The following is an 18,413-nucleotide window of genomic DNA, read 5'->3' as shown; positions in this document are numbered from 1 at the left end:
ATCAGGAAGGATCCTACTTGCAATCTGATGGATCCCTTTCACCTTGTCATCCCTAGAAGTTGCTCAAAACCACAGTTCTGGACTTAGCCTACCCAAGTGGAAGTATTTGGGAAGGGGTCAGGTTCACTTTTACGTCTAGCACAAGAGCTGAGCTAACAGGGCAATGAAAACCATGCTGACACATCATGAAGAAAAGAGAGCAGTAGCGGATCATTTCAGGCTCAAATGTGTGTCACCCAAACAGCATAAAGCTGCAAAACAGTGGCTCCCAGAGAGGCAAACTTGTAATTACTCCAGCAATTACAATGAAAGCAGTATGGGACATGACTGAAAGCATTTCCAGAGAGTTAAGGTCATGCAGGTCCGTAACTGAAAAGGAGGGGGAAGGGGGAGCAGAAGGAGAGAAAATACACGTAAAGAAAGGAATTTCCTGAAGGAAAAAAGCATGCTACCTTTACAACCTTATTTTAGGAGAAGTCTGCACCAAGTGACTCTTCCCTAGGTGAAGGCTGTTGGTTCATCTGATTACAGAGGAAATGCATAAAATATCTTCTGGCACTAAAAGCTGCTCAAACTTTTAGTTTGTCTAAAGCTTATTTAGATAGGCTGAAAGTTTATTGAGTATAAAGAATGCAAGGGGACTAAAGGGTTCCAGAAGAAGGTTTCTTAAATCAAGGACCTGCATAGCTATTTAAATAAAAAAATGAAAGATAAGAATCTGCAAAAAATGCTTAGCAGTGCCTGATTTCTGTTCCAAGTCAAGTCAGGACTGAAATGGGAACAAAGTCAGATTGGTATCAACCACTTCTGAAAATGCCATCTGGAGTTCCTAGTCCTAATAAACAAAACAATCTCACTATTACAGCTAGTTTGTGCTATTTCCATCCCACTGATCACATTATTAACTTAAAGGCAACCAAACAATTATTAGGTTGTTTCACCAATTACACAATAGTGGAATGGGGTAAACTGGATGTAAAGCAAAGGGGCTGAAAACAAAACAAAACCACAAACCTGAAAAAAAAGACAGATGGAAAGACAGGAGGAAAAGCAAGGGAATACCAGCATAGGTACAATAAAGCAAACATGCTAAAGCATGTATTTTGTCCCTTGAAAGTAGATGCATGACAGTAATGGTATAGTAAACAGAGAAAAATGAAAACATTAGTTACTAAAATGTCAGTTATTACATTAAAAGCTATATTCCACTCTCAATCTTCAAGCAAGACTTAGCAGAAAGATTTTTTCCTGTGGTCTTTAAAAATAGCATGCAACTGTCACTATTCACAGTGGCCCCACAATAAGGCTAAAAATGGAAATGCCCTCTCAACAGGATTTACTTCCTATAGAAATACAAGTTCTATTGTGAAAACTATTGCCATACCACGTTCAACAGGCCGTCCTTTTGGTTTATCTTGTAAGTAGTGATTGCAGTGGGACTGAAAAATATTAAATCTCTTGATTTCTTTAAACTTATTTAAAAAGCTCTGCTCCTCTTTTTGCGTATGCACTGCAAGGACTTCCTTTGTAAGTCCCAGTTTTTTAAATGGCTCCTTTTCTTGATTTACATGTGCAGAGCTGGATGGAGGGGCAGGAAGTTGGCCATCTAAGAGTTCTGCTCCACTTGGACCATCTTCTATCATTTCTACAGAAACAGGAGGAAAGAAATAAATCGAGGTTAAAAAAAACTCTGTATAGGCATTTTTAAGCTATTACAATTCTGAAATAATTTTGCTGTAAGTTTAAGAAACAAGTGCTGTGCCTATTTATTCCATTTCCATCGGAACATTTTAGCTGTAAGAAAATGTAAGTCACAAGCAGATACTAGCTGTTCACATGTCTGAAGTTTAAACTTGCTAGCAACCGCCATTTTGGAGAAAATTTATTAGCAAGAATCATACCTAATTCAGGTTGCGTTTTTTTGTCTCCAACATGAACAATGGTGCTACTGTAGCTGCACTGACTTGTGAGAGAGACAACACTTTCAGGCTTGCCAGGTAAAGCCAAAGATGTTAAGTGAGCACCAACCACTGGGGGACCATTTGCTTTACCAGATGCCTTCAACACAGCAGGATCTATTAAAAGAAATAAAGTTGTAGTTTACTGAACACAAACAAGAGCGAACGCAAGTTATATGCTGCTAGGGTTGCAAAACAGTAGAGGCTAAACTGTGCTTGACAAGACACAAAATGAACATCTTACTTTACTTTCTGCATTCCACCAACAACGTTTTAGGAATAGAATGACTTCTGAGCAACCAAATCCAGTCCTCTACTTTCACATACAGCCAAACCAAATCTTTTCAATGAAGCACTTTTTGCTCTTTCCTGGTCTTCACTCTTCTTTCATGGCACAATTTTGGAAAAAAGTTTCTAGCCTCTTCCAGCCTAAGACTAAGTCCTGCCCAGCTCCCGTATCATTGTACACTAATCACTGTCATTAGCTGGTTATCCTAACGGCTCTGCTCTGAGCATCCACCTGTTTAAATTCTCTCACCTGATAGCTATACACAATAATCCAGCAGAGGTCATACCAGTGCTCCATAAAACAGCATTAAAACATTCCTTCTCTAAGTAGGAATAGTTGGCATAACACATATTTAAGACCTAAAGTTTGCCTTTTTCCTGACTAGAGTATGCTGGTGGCTTCGCCATTCCCCCTCATCAATGCACCAAAAAGCTAGTGAACCCACATCTTCTCCTGTCAACTGTAACTGCATACACTCCAAATGACAGAAGAAATTGCGTTCCTAATTGTATGATACTAGTTCCACCATTTCTTCCTCTCTAATTCTCAAGGCATTTCAATTCCTTCTACAGGACACTTTGTTCCTTTGTATACTGATACCTTCCAATGTGATTTTAAAAGCTGCATTAGAACTTTTTGAAGCTCATCAAAAGGAAATCTAGACAAGATCATTCCCAAGACCACTTTTTGAGAAACTCCACTAGACCATTCTCCTTCAGCCTCATATAATGACAAGGTTGAATCAGCAAGTATCTTGTTTATGTATAGTTCTTCACCAATCTCACAATTCTTGCACTAACCAAACAGTTACATTCTTCACTTTAGCTCCCCATCCAGACAGGGACTATATCAAATGCTATACATAAGTCCTAACAAATTCAGTTAATGTTTTTGCTTACAGCAGACTTTTTAGATAGCTATCCCTCAGTAATCCCCATTTTTTATTTTCATGGCTGGACACTCCTTTCGAGTGCGTTCTTGTGCCTCACACAACACAGAGCAGTGCAATGCTGCATTTTACCCTCTCTTGGTTTTTTTTTGTTGGGTTTTTTTGGTGTTTGTTTTTTTGTTTGTTTGTTTTTTTAATGTCCACAAAGAAGAAACAGAAGTGTAATATGCATATTTTTGTTGCAATTAATTAGCTGTCAGGTTCTTCAGCTGGTTGTTCTTACAAGTCTCAACTGTAAAACAAATTTCTTACATCTGATAATGATTCAAGTCCTAAAACTCAAAATCTTGCTGTATTTTGTACAGTATAAATAAGGTTATTGAATATCTTGATTGTAGATGCAATCAACTACTCAGTATTTTGATTGCAGGGAAGATTTTCATAATCAAAAGGTAGATCATCAACATCTAACACTGAGAAAATGGCTGTGAGGTCATGCCTAAGCTACACTTGTCATTATTCTGCAAAGAAGTAACATCCAACTGGCTGCTAGCAAAAGTCAATCAAGAAAAAGCTGTGATGTAGAAATACCTCCCAAGGGCTGTACAGCATTATCAGCTGGTTTTTGTTCATGAACTCCAGAATTCAGTGATGCAACACTTGATGAAGGTTCACATTTTCTTTTTGCTGTACCAGGCACATTACAACTCTCCAAGTACCTAAAATACAATGATTTAACAATATTAGATACGCAAGTCTTAAGTCTAGAGGTCAAAAGTAGTTTACACACTGGTTGCTTACCTGATGACACTGTCCAAACAGCTAATCTGTTGATAAGAATATATGGGTTGTTCTTTCCAAGCCAACTCTTCAGCAGTCACATTTTTAGGAGCAGCTGTTACTGCAGTATCCTTTCCTACTACATCTTTCACCTGACCACCAGGACCATTTTGTTTTTCTGTGAAAAGAGATACTGCTATTATGCAATTAAGGCATTAAATCCTTGCAAATTCCCCTAAAAGCAACAGTAAAAATTCTCTTTGATATATATTTCTTGACAGGTCACAAGTTAACCCCTGTAAAGCAAGTAATATGTTTGTGCAATATTAAGTGAACATTGTGTAAATATTTTCCTGTTTTTACAGATTCTTGGACATGTGAAATTTAGTTAGCTTGATGCATATGGATCCAAAGGGAATAAATAATATGGCTATAAAAGAATAGATATCATTAGAGTCGAAATACACTCAGTATGAGGACAACTCTAGTGCCCGTAAGTTATAACAAATTATTGGAAGAATAACCTATTAATGTATGCAAAATTTAAATCTCATTAGTAAGAAAGATTTTCATTTATCAACTTAAAAATTCATGATGTTACAACACAAACAGGAAAGAAAACATCCACAACATTTTCCTCCACCTAACAGAAAAGAAGATATTTGACTTGTACGAAAACACGAGTTACAATTAAGGTACTTCAAAACAACAGCTTTAGGACATGCCTTAACTGTGTGTTATACCATTACCAATTCAGACATAGCTGAACACAGTATTTTCCTGAACACAGTATTTTCCTGAACACAGTATTTTCCTGAACACAGTATTTTCCTGAACACAGTATTTTCCTGAACACAGTGGAGTGACACAGGACAATATAATTTTAATTGATAAAAATGCTGTCTTTATGCATTCATTAGAACTAAACTAGAAAAAAATCTGACTGTCATATTACACGAGGCACCAACACAATAGACTAATACTTAATTAACTTGCTAATGTCTTACCTGCAAAAGGCGCTCTCTTACATTCCAGTTTTGCTTTATTGTCAGTGAAAATACGCTGTCCTTTATTTTTGACCTTACGGGCATCTTGACAAACCTCCTGAAAGCAGGTCATTAAAAAGAGTTATTACAAAATTCTGGCATAAAACATCATGTGTAGTGATTCCTCAGTAGACTAAATCCAACCTCAGTTAATCTCTATCTTACAATTAGCATGATCACAGGAGAAATCCTGATGCATAGAATTTTATTGTGCAGCAGCAGAATTTTGGGAATTGGAAAGAGAATGAATTTGTTTAATACGGTTGAATGACTCGGATAGGAAAATATAAAGATACATTACAAAGACTTTAGAAAAAAACCCAGTATCACTTGGTAAACGAAATACAGCTGCTAAGACTGAGAACTTTTTCTGCTAGAAGTTTAACCAAGCACTAACAGGATGTTACAGTATACTTGAATAAGAAAACCCAAACCTACTGGTTTATCCTTATGAGTGTCTTCATTATTATTTCCTGTGCTGTCACTGGAGGATGCCACACTCATTAAGTGCTCATGTGAACCATTGCTACCTAGACTTCCGTAGCCACTGGATCCACTGTTGTGTACAGGCTGTTAAAAACAACAACAACAACAAAATATATCTATATACACACATATGTCGGCACACCAGCTTTAAACAAAACTGAAACTGTTACCAGTAATTCCATGTGAGGAAAAAAGGATTTATTTTAGGGTTTTTGTTTTGATTTGGGTTGGGGTTTTTTTGTGAGGACTCCATAGCTGCATGAAATCCTTAAAATACCAACTGGAGCTTTAATGTACTTCAGTTACGCCTTCTCTAGTAATCATGAGTGTAAGTAATTTCTAGGATTGTAGCCAGAAATTCCAGTACAGTAGTAGACAGCTAAACAAAATGTCACACAAAGATGAATGCCCTTTCTTCAGTGGGAAATGAAAAAGGTTACATTAAAGCACATGTTGTACCTGCAATAATAGCCGATATATTTGCTCAGTGATCTCCTGAACACTGGGATGAAGGATTCTATCCTCTGTATAGTTGGGAGCAGCAAAGACATCTTCATTTAAGGGACCCCTGCATAAACCAAACATATCCCAGCTCATTACAAATGCAAGTACTTCAATCACAGAGAGACCACAACTTCAATTTACCATCTATATATAGAGTAAACAGAATCTGATGCTTATTCTATTGCATCTACAACCTTTGAATCTGACAAAATACATACCCTTACTCACTTTGAGCATGACTTCCCTCTTCTGAAGCAACTCTTGACAGTATTGGCAGAATTTGAACGACTTCAAATTTCTTTTTAAAGCAGTTACTATGTCACAAAACCCAAATTTAAATAGGAAGCAATTTGTATGCATGATTTTTCTCCACCCCTGAAAATTCGTGATGTCTTTCTTAAGGATCACTATGTAAACCCAAGGGGAGGGAAAATAAAAAATTTAAAAAATCTTAAAGTCCCAACAGTTCATTAACTTACGTCCTAACTTTGTGTCTTCCAATAATAAATGAAACTTTTCGACTCCAAGGGTTAATGAAACTGGACCAGCTAGTATCCATGGTTATATAATCTCCATTTCTAGTGCAAAACCTGATTGGTGAATAGTCAAAAGGCTGTCCTCCATACTGAAGTACTGTAATGAATGATTCAAAAAAATTTCAGATTAATATTTGCACAAATCTACTTAATGAGTCGGGATTTTACAATGAATTGCAAAGGAGGAAGATGATATTTGAAGGAACAAATACCAGATACGTCTATACATTTAGAAATGCTGGGCTACCAGAATAAGCAGACCTTCATTAATTTACTGGACTATGTCAAGAAAATCACTTTCAGAACACAACAGGCTAAAGATGACTGAAGAAACAGCTTTACATTTTCAAATTTTAACAAATTAACATTGCCAGAATGGCTCTTATTTTCTTCTCTATGAAATAAGAAAGACTACCATTTAAAGTATGAAAACTTCTATCATTATATTCTCAAGAAAATTTTCTTTATATATAAAATATTCATTTACAGTCAATTTGTTTACAGCAGACATGTGCTTCATATCAAACACAAAATTGAGTGATTTCTCATTTTCATCTATTTGCATTAAGAATCAAGTTGTAGAGTAAAGGATTCAGTATTTACTTGCAAAAAAAAACTCATAGTCACAATTAATTTTTACCTCCTACTTGCTGAGGCCTCTGTAGTCATTATTATTAACTTTTAGAAAAAAAAATATTTCTGTCACAGTAAGAGATTACGTACTTTTTTTGTGAATTGCTAGCATTAAGGGTCTGTCATTTGGGTGAAGATGCACCAAGACTGGTGTTCCTATTAAGTCCTGAGGTAGGTATCCCAACAGAGGTACTGCTCTGTGGAAAGAAAAAAAAAAAAAAAAAAAAAAAATCAAGTGGAATATATGTATATTTAATCTTGAAAATGTTTCCATTTTAAGCTTTCTTTGCTGTTTTTCCTATAAAGAGAATGAATAATTTTAAGTTTAAATTTGGGGAAACAGCAGTGCCAACTTAATAGCAGTAGTACTCTTTGAACAAGGGGGTTTTTGTTTGTTTGTGGGGTTGTTGGGGTTTTTTTGGTAACTTTATAAAACATGATCAGACCAAATCACGGAGTCTGCTACAGCAGTTCTGTCTTTACTATGCTGCCTAGCTCTAGAGGATAAATACTTACCCTAATTTTAAAAGAGCATTAATAAAGTTTAATCTTGTAAAACTCTCATGAATGTAAATAGTATCCCAATCTACGGGCTGCAAGCCAAGGGTAAGGATCGCAGGATTACTATAGCTGAACTAGCAACAGGGTAGTTGACTAGGACTCAAGGAAAAAAAAAAAAAAAAAAAAACACCAACTTTCTCACAGGCAGGTTAAGAGTTTAACTCATAAAGGAGCTGCAAGGAAGCAAGCTTATTAATTAAAATAGAGAATTAAAAGTAATGTTACTGAATTCCTGCACATTATCAATGACTGCTTCTAATGATGTGAAGGACTAATTTATGTGATGAAATAGTTTTCATTGATCACTTAAAGCATTCATATTAAGGAGAAAGAGTGAAAGTTCACAAATGACAGTTTGCACCTTACCCTGAAAGCTAACCGCAAATATGCTTTGGAAAAAAAATAATGCATGAAGTCAATACTACTCAGTAATGTTTAAGAAGTTGCCAGATGCCAACAAGTCATCTTGTAAACTCAAAGCGCTGCATACCTTCCCCCCAGTCCCATTCGCTGACAAAGGCCCAGGAACAGATACTCAGTATGTGAATAGCTTTAATGAAGAACTTAGCCACAGTGCACCACAGACACAGGATGTGTGTTGTGTTAGACCTCAAAAACATTATGGGACAAATGCCTTTAACATTGCACTTCAATAACCCACTGGAATTAGATCACAGTTCCCCAAAACATCAAACACCCTTCTGGCAAAGAGGCTGAGATATTCAGGGGAAAATGAGGATAGCAACTAATGCCTTATTATTGAAGCAACTAGTTAAATAATGAGTCTTAAAAGCTTGTGGATGATCTAAAGCAACAAATTTACAAAGCTGAAACTGGCATGAAACTCATAAAAAATCATATCATTTTGACACATTGACATTTAAAAATGCTGCCAAGTTCAAAGTACATAAGAAAAGTTATGCTGCTAGAGGAGTTTAAAATACTGATCAACTCTGAATGACTTCAGTTAGGACTTCATCCATTGTAAGAAGTAGAAGAAAACATGAGTTTGTTTGCACTGCTCCTATTCTTTGCCACCTGCTTCATGCAAGCCTCGCAAACTCTACATTTGTTTGTGCTGTGACAGAACACTTATCCTAAAAGGGATCAAATTTTAAACTGTTATTTATTAACCTAGTTATAAAGAAAGATGCAAATTCAGTCACTTCTATGCAAAAAAAAAAAAAAAAAATCCCCTAGGCATTTTTATACTGATATGAAGATCACTGGAAGAGTCGGGGATCTAGAACATAAGACTTATGAGTAGAGATTGAGCTAGGCTCGCCCGTTCCAATGGAGAGGGGGCTAAGAGGTGACCCAGGAGCTTCCCACGACTACTGGAAAGAGATGTTACAAAGATGGAGTTAAATTTTCTTGGTGGTGCCAGACAATAAAACTATGGGCAACGGCCCCAGATTGCAGTCTGGAAAGCTTATGCTAGATGTTAGGAAAAGTTTTTTTAACAAAGTGAGTAGTGCAACACAGGAACAGTTTCCCATACAGATTGTGTAATCTCTGTCCTTGGGGGCTTTCAGGCATTATTGAGACAAGGTCATAGCTGATCTAACCTAGAACTGGGCAATGGTTTCGTTTCAAGCAAAAGGATGGAACAGAGACCTCCAGTAGTACCTTCCAACCAGCATTTCTGTGATCGTATAACACTGTATTTGAGAATACTTAATTTACTATCTACTATAGGCAGTGCCTCAGCATCATTATGCTTCCTCATGAGTAACTTCAAAATAATTCAGAGTTTAAGTTAATAAACTCATTTTATGAATGCAAATGCACATATAGCATAAGAATGGCTGATGAGGAGAGGCAGCAAGTTTAGTTTGTGTTTTATAGAATGACATTTCAAGTGTCAAAACAACATGAATAAGAAGTCTCTTTATATTCTTATTGCAAGTTAAATAGGAAACTGCTTTAAATTCATTTCCTAAGATCACTCCACTGTGAACTATTCCTTATACCCATCATACACATCAAGTATCAAATAGAAGTCAAAAACAAATATATACAGGAACGATCCATGTAATTTCAGGAAAATATTTATTTTTACTTAACATATTCTGTCCAGAGATCCACTTGCAGAGTTTGGACAAATAAGCATTCTTCCAACTCATGAACACATACTGATTACAGAATTAACTTTATTTTATGCAAGTCAGGCAACAGTTTCAGCATTGTGTTATGAACAATTCTCACCCAACAGCAGGTGTTCAGCTGTATATTTGTAAATATTAGACTCCACTTTCTCCAAGAATCTATTGTTTTGTGTATTTCACCTAACCCTGGAGAGCTTAAGAGTAATAAACTGCATATGAATATCTTGGTAAACATTTATCTGGCTGCCAATGCTCTCAGGATTTAAATAATTAAAAGCAAAATCAACGACACAGATTGCAAGAACAGAAATAAATGAAGCAAAGTCCTAGTATTAGACCGAGATGTAATCAGCCCTCACTGTGAATGTTCAAAAATGGCATTTGAGAATAAGTGGTAACACCAGACTAACAGGAAAGAAGCTTCCTTAGTAGCCATAGTGAAGGGATTTGCTGTATTTAGTCCACCCAAGCCCAAGAATAAGGGCAAGGCTCTCCATTCAGTAATCTTGCCATTTCTGTTAAGTGACGACTGGAAATAACTGAGCTGGGGGTGCATGGAGGAAGGGAAGCTTTACATTGTGCCGTTAGCCTATTTGAAAAGATAAACCCACCTGCAAAGTTGCAGTTGGCTTGGAGCACGTGTGGGAATGAGGGACAGAGAAAAATCCATGAAGAGGACGCAGCTATACTGGACTAAGTAGCTCTTGCATCAACTTGTGCTATTTAGAGAGACTGTATAAATCATACCGTGGAAAAACAGTTTGTCAGCATTACACTGTCTTCTACCCTGCGGGAACTCTTCACACTAAGCCACAATGTCTCCACAAGTCAGCCAAAAATAGCTGTACCTTAAAGTCCAAGCTTATCCTCACTGATTAGCCATTGACTTCTTCTATAGTAATCTCTGATAGCTACCCTTTGCAATTCTCATTTAATAAAACATATATGTGCTGCAGTAATACCGATGTGCCTGACCTCTCTGCAGATAAATTGTCAAAAGTCAAACAGTTTTTACCTTATTGACTCCAGTTTAGCCAAACTTCCCAATAATCTCCTTTCCCCCAATCCCTCTCTCTTCTGCTGCAGTTAAAGATTTTGCAAAGAACAGCATGTTTCTTCAGAAACAAGAAGACTCCCACCCAAAAGATACCACAGAAATCCAAAATTGTCCAGTATACTGCTAATCTGTCTGCAGACATCCTCCCCATCTAGACCTACAAGGAAAATTTTAGCATTCTTAGAATGCTTAAAAACAAGAGGAGGGGAGAATCTCAGAAGTTAGATGCTACTATTGCAGCCAACTTAGTTTTCACTAAGGAGAGAAAAAAAAAAAAAAAAAAAATCATATAGCACAGAAACCATCATGAAGAAAATATCAAGTAAAACAAGGGAAGAGGAAGAGAAAGAAAGGGAAAGGATAGCCTGTGTTTTCAACTCAGGAACAAGTGAATTCTCTTGTCAAGCCTTCAAAACACTACAATATTCCGAAGTGCATCCCTGTCCTTAAAAGCTTGTTGAGATTATCCAAGTACGCTCCCAACTCTGAAGGAGTATCTTTCATTCTTTTCATAGACCTCACATTTCCACCACCTAAACATCCTTTGAAAGGCAATCCAGAAGACTAAAGGAAAGCCTGGTTTACACTTTAGTTCCTGAGCCTCTGTGTATGCCTTAGGATCACAGGCAGCATATTTGCTTCTACTCTGAAATGTGAATACTTACTTTAATCAGCTTTCATGATTGTCAGAGCAATGTGAAGTCTTCAGCCAGTAGAATTTGAGCAGTTTTTGTATACAGACAACAGCAAGAACTATGAATACTGTAGTTTGAACTGAGAACACAACTTTTTTTTTTTTTTAAAGATCTAATGTTGCATTTAAAAGACATACCTCTAGTGGTATCTGGGCCAGCAGAAAGTGACAGCACCATATTGTTTGTTATTAATTGGATCAAACTTAAAAAAATAAAACCTAAAAATCTCATACAGGTAACAACTGTTAGCACAGGAATTTTCCTGACCATGGGTTTCATTCATTAAATTTATATCCAGATTTCCCTCAGATGGAAGGAAAATGGAAGAACAAGTTGTTAGCAGGAAAGTAGTTTTCCACTTAAATACCAGTGTAATGTGTTTTCATGCTTAGTGAAAATTGGGGGATGTACTTTTCTTGGGTTGAACACTCTTCAATAGTCACATAATTTTTTTAACCCTACACAGATATCTTAATTAAATCCTAAAAATACCTGCAAAGATACTGGATAGCTTGCTTATCAGTAAATTGAAAAAGAATATTTTTTTGTAAGTTACCTTTCATCTACATCCTGGAACAAACAGGTCGGTGTGTGCGTAGTTGTAAAAATTCTTTTGTCAGGAGGAATTCTGGGTGCTGAGAGAAAAATAAAAGCAGATTAACAAGTGGGGTTTTTTGCATACATAAAATACTTTGGGCTACATGTTTCTATGAAGTAGTGAGTAAATTCTAAAAGTCTGTCTAAGAGCATGTAGGAAAGCAGCTTGCTAGCTCACAGCCTCTCAGCAAGGGCAGAGAACAGAATCAATTATCTTTCACTTTAATAAAACTTGAGATCACTGACAGTAACTCAGAGTTGGCTTTCTTAGGCTGAAATTCAGTTGTGCTACACAGCATGAAAATTCCTGTAGCAGAACATAGAAGTTCTCAATTTCAGGAAACCAAGCTGGTCTTTGCACATTCAAAGGATTACCTTCATAACCAGAATGTACTTTTTCTGCAAGCAACACACAGCAAAGCTGGTCCTCTGCTATTTCTGGATCTTGCACCTTGATAAGGTAAGGAGTCATCCGAAATGGGTGATAGCAAATCTCATTTTCACGCTCCTTTCCTGCACTAATAATAATTTAAAAAAGAGTTAATTATTTCAACAGATTCATCTTATGTTAAACAAAGTTTTAATTTATCTATTGTAATTTCGTCACGACACAAGGACTGCATGATAACTCCTAAAATAGCATCCAAGAACTTAACTTTCTGAATTATTTTTTTTTTTGGTAGAAGAAAAGCTAATTCTAACGGCATCTTTTGCATACCAACTGCAATAAAGAATACGTTGTCCTCTCTACTGCCTGAAATAAAAAGACCCACAATTGCTTTAAATGGAAATTTGATGGAAAAAGAAAAACCCACCTCCTATGATAGATTATTTTGTTGATCCAATAATCTTAATCTGTGACATTATACTGTTCAGAGGGATGAATTTATAGTTGTATTTTATGAAGACTGCTACATCCCCTCAGTTAACATAAAGACCTTTTTTACTCAATATTTATCCCGATTTGAGAAGAACAAAGACTCAGAAATTCTTACCTATAATAACAGTTGTTTACTTAATAAGAATCCAAAGCATAGTAATAAAATAACAACCATTTACACAGTGACAAAAAAAAAAAATTTCAGTTGTAGTTAGTTTATAACAGCACAGCTTTATAGAACTAAAGATTTTGGAATCAATGTTAGCTGGACAAAAAAAGTTCACAATAACACCAGCAGTACTTTTACAGTAATCCAATCCAACCCTCTGGAGCAGTGCATTCTCTCTAATTTGTTTAAAGTTTACTTGTACTTTAATGATACGTTCTAATTTACTCCAGAAGTAATTAAGTAATAGGATCCACAATTTTTGTTTTCAGAAATGCTACCAGTGAGGCAATAAGCAGCAAGAAATAAAATTGCACAAGAAAGAACACTGAATAAGTTGTCAGCATTTCCTAAATAAAAGCAACTAAAGGGAGTGGGGGCAGGAAAAGAAGGAAGAAAAGCAAAACCAAAAGGAACTGTGTCATCTAGTAACTGCAAAAGAGACTCAAGTTACCCTCATATATCTTTCTCTACGGGACACTTGAGATAAATTTAAGATGAGACATTAGTCTTCTAGAATGAAAGAGACTCGGTAGCAGGTGCTGAACAGAACAGTTCAATTGACATGAACTGAAGACTTTCCATAGCAGTAGGAGATACCGTATCAGCTTCCTTTATGGTGTAAAGGTCAATATTCACACTGATTAACTTCTAAGATCCAACTTCCTGAAATCATTTTGCAGTTTTCTCTGTAGCTTCTAGGAATTCATCAACTAGAAGACATGCATATGTTTTGCCTTATGTTCATATTAAAGAAGAGTAAGAAACTTACATACCACATGGTTCTTATAAAAGTCAAATACTTTTGTAATCCATGTTTTCATAATATAACACTAAGCTTTGTAATATTGTTGTCTTACCTGATGCGACAGAAAAAAGATTTCTCTTCCATGCAATCCTGGGTGGAAGACTCTGGAAATATTAAACATATTTCATAACAAGTTACAAATTACTACTAGATTATGATATTTAAAAGAAGAATTTTTCCTTAAGTGATAAAGGCTGAATTCTTTAAAAAGTTTGTTTCCTGAAGTCTCCGTATGAATTTGCTGAACAATGTACTTCATAAGCAACTAAATCTGAATATCACTCGGATCCTGAGGCTGGCATGTGTATCACAGCGGCTTGCTGATTAAGCCTTTGGCCAAAACTACATCTAAACAGTTCTCTAGTTTGAGCTGTTTACTCTTATCAGCTTTTCCACTGTACTTTATAGTGTTGACCAAAAATGTTTGATTATCTGCAACCCCCAAATTTGACGTTTTTCCTAGAAAGGCGCTAGGACAGCCAGGTCATCAAATCCACTTACCACCACCACCACCCAAAAAAAAAACCAAAAACAAAACCAAAAACAAACAAACAAAAAAACCCCCCAAAAAACCCAAAAAACCCCACCAAAACCCAAACCAAAAAAAACAAAACAATAAAACCCCACAAAAACCCCTCATCTTTTAAGCCTATCTCCCTCCTTTTCCAGAGTAGCCACAGACTGATTTTCAAAGTAAGCTTTGGTCTTTCAAAGGCTTCAGCGCGCAATACTTTTGGATATTATATTCTATGGCAGCTGATACATGGGATAGTGTGCATAGTTCCACTTATTGCATTTTTGAAATTTGAAGCTACACATAAACATAATAAAACTACAGAAATTGTTTCAGAAAAAAAAAAAATTGCATAACTGAATATCTGTAATGAGGATCACATGGTCAGAATTCACCATTGACCCTGTTTTGAGCCAGAGGTTGGACGAGAGATCTCACAAGGTCCCTTCCGACCTGCTTTATATATGCATTTATTTAGTATATATTTATTGCTCATTGGTTTTTTCAGATTAAATATAGTTTACACTCTGACTTAACTTAATAGATTTAGTATACAATGGATTGAAATTTCGAACATTTAGAGCAGACCTTGAATTTCAAGTGTTTGGTTAAAATAGTTGGCAGCTATTTCTCAATTCCTAACAGCTGTAGCTACACTAGTAAAACAATCCTCCCACAAACAAATATCAAGTGCCCTAAGACAGCTGATCCTTCACCACTAGCATGCCTAACATCATTTTTCTAATGCTAAAAGAATAGAGATATGATTGTACTTGGTGAATTCACAGTGATGGTAGCTGAAGTACATTTTTCTACACTGTAATCAAGGTGTCCAGTATTCTAATCATAGCCATTTTAAAAGGAAGGAGGCAGAATGTTATTCCCCTTATATCTGAAGAAAAGAAATTTTAAAGAAAAACTGTGGTCATTGGATTGCTAGTAAAACTGGAAAGCAAACCCACTATTCAGCATGAATACCTACTTTGTTTTCATTCATCATTTGGATGAAAGGGGCACAGGAACCGATAAACAATGACATTCAGAAGACACTTAGCCAACAGACAAGCCTTGCTGATTTATAGAAGTGCATTATATATCTAGTATTGTTCAGAGATGTTCTAATAATGCATCTGTGTTACACCCTCAAAAAGTGGTGGAAAAGGATGGAAGGATATTAAAAATCAGTTCAAGTATTTGCATTGCATGACTGAAAGAAGGTCAGAGAATATCTGCCGTTGAGACCACTCACCAGCTCTATTGCAAATATTCCATGATGGTAATCTGTATGGGGTAGTAGAAGTATAGAACACACTGACATCTTGAGGGGCCAAGAACTCCACAAATTTGGCATTTTTAAAATAACCCCTCTTACAGCGGAGAATAGAAGCAGCTTGATCAGAGATGTACAAAATTTTCCCAGTAATCAAAGAAACAGCTACAGCAAACATATCCTAAATACAGAAATCTCAAATTATTAGACAGTTTAAAACATTCTTCAATCCAGTATGTATTTCTTCAAAAATCACTTAAGATATAAAAGCATTAATAAGTTCAAAATAAAAATTAAGGAAAGTATTAAACCGCATCTGTTTAGGGTGCAATAAAATAAAATTAATCGGCTTATGAAGTAGACACAGACAGTACACTTCTTGAACTATGCAATAAGAATAATACACTAGCATCTTACCAGGTTACAAGCCCTAGATGTCATTGCCTAAAATTTTATGATGCAGAATGAATTTACAAATTAAGAATTAAGAGCTTCCAGCTATAAAACTGCACATTTTCCTTATGCTTGTTACAGGTATACTTTACATTTATGAAATTCAACTGTTTTGTGAAAGGCTTTTTATGTTAGCACGTCCATCCAGTGCAAATAAAAAAAAAGTGCTCTAAACCACTTGGTAAAATAATGAGTAGGCAGGTGGAAAAAAGGTCCCACACAACCATACACACACTCCACTTGTATCATTTCAAGTTTTCTTCTTGTCACAGAAGAGTTTCCTGCGTCACAACCTTTAGTGCTCTGTCCACTAACACTATACACAAACTTAAGAGCTGTCGTCAAAACACCGGTTTCACAAACTCAGATGCTTCAGATCAACTGAACAATGTTTATGATATTTAGCTGAAGTTCTCAGTTGTACTCCAGACTTCCTGTTTATTTTACCTTATGGGCAACCTTTACTATTCATAGATACAACAAAACCCACCTACTTCAAGTTGGGGAACACCCCCCATCATGCTATTATTTTATTGATTTCAGAACTTCATACATTCAGGCAGAGGCTTCAGGGAAAAAAAAAAAAAATAGTGGAAGGTAGTCTAATAAATTTAGATGCAATTATTTTTTGAAGACTCCATAATATATCCCTAAAACACTGGGAATGTGGAAAATTAATAATTAAAAAAATCATTCAGACTATCATTTTACTGCTAAAAACTATGTTGATTGTCATAGCTGTTCTCATCTGGAACAGAAAACACAGTACCACTGATCACACAGCAAGCCTATACCTGTTGTAAAGACAAGACAAATACCACAGAAGACGACACAACAAACAGTGATTCCAACACTTTCATCACTTTTCAGTCACACTAACACAAAGAACTGGTGAAACATCAAATAACCCCTACTGATAAGGATAAGCTGAAATGATTCACAGTGTGCCTTAACTAAAATTTGGAAAGAGTTACTCTCCAACCTAAGCAGGTGTTCTAAAATCAAAACTAATGATATCTCAACATCTGTGTGATATAATGCACTGTGAGACATGTCACAGCACCACCTCTAAGCACGAGGTACGATTCAGAGGACCAAGGAGTTTAGACTACTTATTTCCCACCCTAACTGACAGAAAAAAAAGCTTAGATCAGGGTGTTATTGGCAAAGTCTGCAAAGGCTCAGAGTTTCTACTCAACATCCTCTGCAAGGCAAAAGCCAGCTTCTTCAGCTTATTCGCCTAGCTACCCACTCTTACCTTGTAAAAAGAAGGCATGCCTGAGAACTCCAGTTCTAGAAAACATTTTCAATACACACTGTAGACTTGGGTCACCATACTCACCGCATTTTTCATGATGTATTCTGAGGTTATAGTCTCAACTTCTTCCACCGTGTAAGATGACACATTGAGTCCAGCAGGCTGGGATTCATTAATCATCAACAACTGGTAATACTCCTCATTAGCTACATGAGAACATTAAACAACTTATATTCAGAATTGAAAAAATCTTATCAATAAACAGCCAGCCTGGAAGCAGTGAATGGACAAACTCTTTTTTGGCATAAGCACAGAACAGGCAGTTGGGAAATCTAGGTACTACTCCAAAGTAGTTTTTCCTCTATAGAGGAACCCAAATAAGTTTACCCATCTTAATATAACCATGTGTGTGTGATCATATATTTTAGTCTGTTTGACAGTTCAAGTAGTACGAAATTGTAAATTGGTTTCTAATTAATTTTCTAACTCAACAAATATCAGTAAAATATCAAGCATCTAGAAAGCTGCTTTAACTCCCAAAGGAACACAAGTTAACAGAGCCAACAAATGGGAACATCGTGAAAACATCTGTTTATTATGTTTGAAAGAAAACCTCTCTAAAGTTAGCTTTACACAGACAATCACATTTGCATTCCTATTTTAAATGTTTAATTTTATCCAGGTTAGCATTGCCCCGGTAGTATCACAGTTGATTACCTTTAACTTGTTTAATGCTTTTAAGGGCATATTTCAACGTCGTTAGGACACTAGATTTGCCTTTAATTCTCTTTTCAGAAGGAAGGTGAGCTTTCAGCTCTTGTAATGTTTTCAGCAATTCCTTTTGTGTTTTGGCTTTAGTGGACTGCTCACTACTGTAAGATCAAAGATAAAAAAATAAAATGTCACTTGAATGCTTGCAGTAACA

General features: G+C 36.1%; 1 protein-coding gene across 1 annotated transcript in view; it reads right to left on the bottom strand.

The window, feature by feature from the left end:
- LOC309594490 (period circadian protein homolog 2-like) overlaps positions 1–18,413 on the bottom strand; it is a 50,739-nt gene that overhangs the window by 9,765 nt on the left and 22,561 nt on the right. Inside the window, 15 exon segments of the mRNA XM_082320426.1 lie at positions 1,385–1,645; positions 1,902–2,075; positions 3,728–3,855; positions 3,938–4,094; positions 4,924–5,020; positions 5,401–5,532; positions 5,908–6,016; positions 6,432–6,585; positions 7,212–7,318; positions 12,099–12,177; positions 12,515–12,657; positions 14,046–14,097; positions 15,757–15,958; positions 17,573–17,694; positions 18,206–18,360. Of these exon segments, the coding sequence (XP_082176552.1) occupies positions 1,385–1,645; positions 1,902–2,075; positions 3,728–3,855; positions 3,938–4,094; positions 4,924–5,020; positions 5,401–5,532; positions 5,908–6,016; positions 6,432–6,585; positions 7,212–7,318; positions 12,099–12,177; positions 12,515–12,657; positions 14,046–14,097; positions 15,757–15,958; positions 17,573–17,694; positions 18,206–18,360 (2,072 nt within the window).

The sequence above is a fragment of the Platalea leucorodia genome, assembly GCF_965183815.1.
Source record: "Platalea leucorodia genome assembly, chromosome: 8".
Lineage (NCBI taxonomy): Eukaryota > Metazoa > Chordata > Aves > Pelecaniformes > Threskiornithidae > Platalea > Platalea leucorodia.
This window is presented reverse-complemented; position numbering and strand designations above follow the sequence as displayed.